This window comes from Muscardinus avellanarius (genome assembly GCF_963383645.1).
Source record: "Muscardinus avellanarius genome assembly, chromosome: 13".
Classification (NCBI taxonomy): domain Eukaryota; kingdom Metazoa; phylum Chordata; class Mammalia; order Rodentia; family Gliridae; genus Muscardinus; species Muscardinus avellanarius.
In genome coordinates this window covers 7,597,706-7,604,485 of record NC_137799.1, presented here as the reverse complement: position 1 = coordinate 7,604,485, position 6,780 = coordinate 7,597,706, and the positions used below count along the sequence as shown (strand labels likewise).

Sequence of the window (6,780 nt, the reverse complement as noted above, 5' to 3'; positions counted from 1 at the left end):
TTACTCAATTCTCACTTGCCTGGTGTTAGGGGCTGTGTTTGTGACCCTGGTTTAGTTTCCGCTCACTGTAAGCCCCAGAGGAAAGCCCGTCCCCACAGCCAGCCAGGGAGTCTGAGGGCAAAGTCAGTGCCCCATCTGGCTGCCTCCTTCAGCACACAGAAGGGAGCCTGGAGGATGGGTTTCCTAAGTCTCGGCTGAGCTCCAAGAACTGCCTCTGTGCCTTCCTCTGAGGGAAAGGCCTTGGCAGTGCTACCCAGGCAGGAGCTCCAGCTCTAGGTCTCTTGTTCTACTCCTGGGCCCTGGCCTTGGTGGGCCAAAGACCTTACCTCTTTTTGCCAGGCTGGGTGAGAAGCAGACCTTCTCCAGCTTGAGGACCCGGCTGCGCTCTTCCCATGCATGACAAATGCTCAGCCGGTCAGCGAATGTCTACTGAGTTCCCGCTGCTGGCCAGGCCCTGTGTGCCTTGGGGGATGGGGGACCAGAGAACCCGGCGGGAGCATGTGCTTCCTAGTGGAGCCTTTTATTGTACCAGGGATTGAACCCAGAGACATCCTACCTCCCAACTATACCCCCAGACTTTTTTATTTGAAACAGTCTAAGTTGTTGAGGGTCTCACTAAATTAGAGCCTGGCCTTGAACCTGAAATCCTCCTATCTCAGCCTCTCAAGTACTAGGATTACAAGATTGTGCCACCAATCCTGATTTATTTATTTATTTGGTGGTACTAGGGGCTGAATCCCAGAGCATTCTACCTCTGAGTTATATCCCTAGCCTTATTTTACTTTTATTTTGAAACAGGGTTTTATTCAACTGTAGAGGGTCTTCGTTGCCGAGGCTGGCTGCGCACCTGCCATCCTCCTGCCTCAGCCTCCCAAGTACTGGGATTATAGGTGTGCACCACCATGCCTGGCTCTAGTTAACCATTTTGAATTCACAGGAAACTACCCTTCCCCTGTAGAGACAAACACTGGTTAGAACAGGATGGGAATATGAAAGGGTCTCCGGAGGAGCCCCGGGGCAAGAAGCCAGTGCTGTTCAGCACTGCTCAGGCAGGCAGCAGGAGCAGGCTGGGGCTGCTTGCAGCAGGACCTCGATCTGATCTGTCCATGCACACAACCTACGGCTCTTCCTAGCCTGAGTGTGAGAAACCACACACGATTGGCTTTCTCTTTTGGATTCTCCTCCAAGTGAAGCCAGGAGAATAAAGGTCACCAGGGTTTCCAAGTATAACCCATAAATCCCCCCGTCTCGCCTGGCCTTTTGCTGAGATAAGAACTGGTCTTGGGTAATAATGACACTCCCTTACTGACTGCCCTGAGTGGGTCAGAGGCGAGATACTCCACATACCTCAATCTCACTAGATTCTCACAAGATTGTCCTCATCTTGCAGAGAAAGGACTTGAGGTGCAGACTGGTTGGTTCATCACAGGACACAGAAACCTTACCCATCAAGTTGGAAAGCTTCCAGTGTCCACTGCCACTCCCTCCCTGGGACCACAGGAGAAAGGGGCTGTCCAGCACACACACTCAAGTGTCCTATGTTTTTGTACTATCCTTTAAGCCCTTTATCCTTTTAAGTATTAGAACTAAAGCCAGGAGAGCTTTGCTTTTTTTTTTTTTAATTTCAAGTCTGAATGAACTGAAAAAAAACCATATCTGCTTTTCCCCTCTTGGCGCTTCGTGTCCAGGAGGCTAGAGCTGCAGGAGCCACCCATCCTCCCGGGGCCTCTGCCTCCTCCACCACCGCTGCTGCACAACAGCTAGGCCATCAGCAGTATCAGGAGGTAGAGCGGCAAAAGGAGATTGTCTATCTGCGTAGTGTAGGCTTCTAGGAGGGACACAGTGCTGACGGAGCCCAAAATCCAAGCGTAACTAGAGTTTAGGTCCACTCCACTGTCAAAGATTAAGATCAGAGCCACAGAAATGATCTGTGCAAATATGGATGTCATGGTGCCTTCGAAGGTCTTTTTGGTGCCAGGCCAGCGGATCTCCCCCATGGTGCTGCCAAAGATGGAGGCCACGGTATCGCCCACACCCACAGCCAGGACACCAGCATAGGGGACCAGGGCCCTTGCTCCTCCCAGGCTACCCCTCTGTGTGCAGGGTCTGGGGATCAGCCAAATGGGAAGGGACATGCCCAGGAGCAGATAGATGTGCGTCAGGATAAGCGGTCCGCTGTCTCGCTCATCCAGGAAGAGGGACAGGAGGCTCCGCAGAGTGTGACCCAAGGGCTTGATGCGGAAGTAGCGCACATATTCCAGGAAGATGAACACTGCCAGGCATATGGTGGCGGCCACGTAGAGCAGCGGCCGGTCAAAGATGATGCCTGGGATGTACGTGGCTACCACAATGAAGTGGAAATACTTTCGTGTGATGGTGGGGGCCTGGTGCTTCTTGGACTCAGAAGACCGCTTGGCATTCTGGTACAGCACCACCAGGCAGGCTAAGGTGGCCAGCAGAGACCAATAGGCTAGGAGGTAGATGCGGGTTTCCGTCAGGAAGAGGAACTGAAGCAGCCACAGCAGAGGGTTCCTGCGGATGAGCCAGTGCAGCCAGGGCAGGACCACCCCGAGGCCCAGCACACAGGTCATGAGGTGGAAGAAGATGGAGGAGGCCCAGGTGCCCGAGTCCATGAAGACAAAGAGGGTGCTGAAGAAGATGCCCATGAGCACCATCCCCACCACCACCACCAGCAGGAAGAAGTCCACCGGGTCCCCCTGGCTTTCCACCACGGCCAGGGAGCGCTTGATGAGCTGGTTGAGGACAAAGCTGATGCCGCCCAAGACCAGCAGCGCCTCCCCGGGGGTGAAGCAGCGGGGCAGCAGGTACAGCAGGATCATGTTGAGGTAAACGAAGATCAGCAGGACTTCCAGGACTTCGATCACCTCGCCCACACTGAGCGAGTGCTTCATGATATAGACGATGATGCCTCCCGCCAAACCCGAGATGGCACACGTGTTGGTGGGCACCGGGCGAGTGATGCCCAGCGCCAACACTGACGAGAAGAGGGCCACGGCCATGCCCGTGGCCGCCACCACAACGCCGAAGCGCTCGAAGTGCGGGTTCCCGGCGGCCTGGCAGCGTTCCTTCATGACCAGCCCCAGCAAAGGCATGACCATCGAGGCGGGCAGGAGGCCACTGTTCGCCGACATTCGGAACTGGAAGACGGCGTTCCCCTGCTGTAGCAGCCGGTCCCACTTATACTGGACGTAGAAAGCCTGCACGGCGAGGGCTACTGCGCACCACGAGTACCGGTCCCAGATCTCCGCGTGGATGCTCAGCACCACGCCGAACACAACGACCGCCTCAGCCAGCACCGCCCCGCTCAGCGGAGCGCCGGGCTCCGGGGCCGGGCACTTCCGAGTCATGCCTCCAGGCCTCGGGCGCTGCGGACGCCGGGGTGACCGGGGGCGCCTCGGACTCGGGGCTCCTCACCCCGCCCGGCAAAGGGCGGCGGCCTCCGCCAGCCAGCGAGCTTCTCCCGCTCGGCGCCGCCGCGGAGCCTCCGTGCGGCCGCGGAGCCGGCGCCGGGTCGCCCTCCTCCTCCGCTCCCCTCACCGACTCCTCCGGCCCCGCCGCAGACGCCTCTCCTCCGCGGGCAGCGCCATCTTGGCCCCGCCCCGGTCACGCGCCGCGCAGGCCCCGCCCCCGGGCGGTCACGTGGGGCGGCGTCGGGGGGCGGGGCCGGGCGCGCGCGCGCGCGAAGATGGCGGCGGCCGCCGGCGAGCCGTGTGTGAGGTGCGGAGCGGGCCGCGGCGGCGGCGGGGGGGCTGCGCCGTGCGGGCTGGGGGCCGGGCGGCGGCCGGGCGGGCCGGGGGCGGAGGTGCCGGCGGGAGCGGGGCCGGGCGGCGGGCGTGGGGGCGCCGGGGCGCGGGCGGTTACGTCCAAACGGCCCCGCGCGCGAGCCGCGGGCACTGGCTGGGGAGGCCGGCCGGCCCGGCGCCTCCCTCGCCGCCCGCGCTTCCCCGGCCGGCCGCGGCGCGGCGCTGCGGGGCCTCCGGGGTCCCCGCCGCCCGGCCGGGCGGGCCCGCGCCCGGGTCCTGCCGCGCTCGCCCCGGGGGCCCGTCGCGCCCCTGCAGGTTGTGCCCTCTTTCTCCGCGCATCCACTCGGTTGGTTTTTTCTTTTTTTCTTTTTTCATGCCTCGATTTCAGTCCGCCGACGTGCACCCATCCTCCCCGAGGTTCCGAGCACCGTAGTAGGCTTTCGGGAGAAAACGGTGAATCCTTAAAAAAGACACAGTTCTGTCTTGCAGAGCGCGTACTAGCGCCAGACCCCGCAGAGGCGCTTCCCAGGCGGAGGCTCATTCAGTTCTCACAACTCTGAGATGATGCCGATGACTCAGGGCCAATTCATAGAAGGATTCAGATCTGGGGCTGTCTGAAGCCAAAGAGAGCGCCGGACCGCGGCGCCTCCCGCTTCCACCTGCCCGGCTTGAAGAAGGGTCGTGAGGCTGCCTGCGCCAGCAGTGTTTACCCCTGCTTTTCTTTTGGTCTTGTTCACCACGGTGTCCTAAAGACCCAGAAGAGCAAGTGGCTATTACACGCGTTGGCCATCTTCCCAGTATCACTCCCTTTCCCACCCAACTCTGCTGGAATCGAGATTTCTTTGGATTTTCTGCTGGACAAAATAGGATCCCGGCAAGGACCCGTTTACATTTTCCTTCCCTGCTGTTTGATGTTAGCCCTTATATTGGCAGCTGTGACCTGTTCCTTCCTTTTCTTAGCTCTTTTTCACAGTAATTGTGGAGCCCGGGCAGAGTTTAGCTACTGCAGGATACTTCTTTAATAACAGAGAACAGGAGAGAGAAAGTTTCGACTTGCCAGCATGCTTTTTGATCATGCCGGGGAACCTATGGAACCCGTCCCCGAAGAAGAATTTACCGTGACGCTGATTTCTAGGCACTGCGTTGCTCCTGGTCTGTTAGCAAAGTGATCTTTTAGTCATGAGAGGCATGTTGCATAGCACTTGGTATTCTCTTGAGCAGCAGTCTTCTGTTGGAAATGCCTACAGATCTGGGCTAAGAGCAAACTTTCATTCTATTCCTGGTGCCTGCTGATTGGCAGTTAACCTCAGACCTTATTTTGAGTTCCAGTTTTCTTCTCCAAATATGAATCTTTTCAAGCTCCTATGGAGGTGGCTCTGAAGCATGTTATTCTTGTTAGGAAAGTCATCGTGTATTTTTTTTTTTTTTTTTTTTGGTGGTACTGGGGTTCCTGGAAGCCCTTCTACCTCCGGGCTACACTCCCAGACCTATTTTTACATTTTTATTTGAAACAGGGTCTCCTAAGCCAGCACGCGCCGCTGGCTTCGAACCTGCGCGATCCTCCTGTCTCTGCCTCCCAAGCGCGGGGATTACAAGCGTGCGCCACCACGCCCGGCAAGTCATCGTGCATTTTAATATGAATCAGCACGAGGCAAAATAGAATAATACTCTGAAAATACTTGGAGTTTTGGGATGGTCACTTGGGTTGGCAGAAAGTCACTTTGAATATTGGCATTTTGGGCTCCCTTGTTCTTCAGGTAATGTGTTTGTAAAAGTTGAAGTGGTATAGGTGTGTTTAAAAAATATAGAACTGCAGTTTGAAAGCTTTTATTTTATTTTACTTAATTTTCTTGGTCTTGGGGGTTGAACCAAGGGATGCTGTAATATGGAGCTACAACAGTCTCCCCCCTCCCCCCCCTTTTTTTTTTTTTTGGACGTCTGGGGATGGAATCCAGGAGGATTCGACCTCCGAGATACACTCCCTGGCCTGTTTTTTTTTTTTTTTTTTCTTTATTTTGAAACATGGTCTTAAGTTACAGAGGGCCTCACTAAGTAGCTGAGGCTGCCCATTTCTCAGCCTCCTGAATGCTGGGATTACAAGCATGTGCCATCACACCTGGCTTCCCTCCCCCTTTTAAATTTATTTTCTGGTAGTGGAATTGAACTTAGGGGCATTCTACCTCTAAGCTGCACCTCCAGCCCTATTTTGCTAAGTTCCTGAGGCTGGCCTCTAAGCCGTGATCCTCCTGACTCATCCTCACAAGTATTGGAATCTCAGGCGTACACTGCTATGCCTGGCTTTTTTAAAATTTTGAGACAAAGTCTTGCTGAGTTTCTGAGGTTGGCTTCCAATTTGAGATCCTTCTGCTTCAACCTCTGGAGTGTCTGGGAGTTTGAAACACTTTTGCTGCTAAGCTTGAATCTCACTTTATATGAGAGAGGCATCTGTGGAGTCAGACGGGCAATGGCTGCTTTTGTTATTATCTCCACATGGAATACAACTGTGTTTCTCAAGAGAACTGTCTAATGAGAGGAACTTGGCTCTCTCTGTTTTCTTCAAAAAGACTCAGTTGTAGAAATTGTAATTCCCAGTAGTTTTCATCAAAACCAGAATAGATCTCTCTAAAGAAGGTAATTTCCAGCCTACAAGGTGGCCCAGGTGGCACACACCTGAAACCCAGTACTTGGGAGGCTGAGAGAGGAGGATGGCAGGATTGTGGTCAGCCATAGCAACTTAGTGACACTTTGTCTCAAAATAAAAAATTAGCTGGGTGAGGTATTGCAAGTCTGTAATCCCAGTACTTGGGAGGCTGACACAGGAAAATCACAGGTTCTAGGACAGCCTCAGCAAGTAGTGAGACCTCAGCATAAATCTAGTGAGACCCAGTTTTGTTTTGGTTTGGTTTGTTTTTTTGGTACTGGAGATGAAACCCAGGAGCCTTCTACCTCTGAGCTGTACCCCCAGCCCTATTTTTTATTCTATATTTTGAAACAGGGTCTCACTGAGTTGCAAAGA

The 6,780-nt window shown here is 55.0% G+C and overlaps 2 protein-coding genes across 2 annotated transcripts in view; one reads left to right on the top strand and one right to left on the bottom strand.

Moving 5' to 3' along the window:
- Window positions 1-1,760: 1,760 nt before the first annotated feature.
- Window positions 1,761-3,368, bottom strand: DOLK (dolichol kinase; the record flags this gene model as incomplete). Its single annotated transcript, XM_080709050.1, has 1 exon — window positions 1,761-3,368. One exon carries the CDS (start codon window positions 3,366-3,368, stop codon window positions 1,761-1,763), a length of 1,608 nt encoding a protein of 535 aa, XP_080565176.1.
- Window positions 3,369-3,706: 338 nt separating this feature from the next.
- NUP188 (nucleoporin 188) overlaps window positions 3,707-6,780 on the top strand; it is a gene marked incomplete at both ends in the record, with an annotated part of 63,949 nt that continues 60,875 nt past the window's right edge. The window contains one exon of the mRNA XM_080709298.1: window positions 3,707-3,738. Coding sequence (XP_080565424.1) covers window positions 3,707-3,738 — 32 coding nt within the window. The remainder of the gene's footprint in view (window positions 3,739-6,780) is intronic.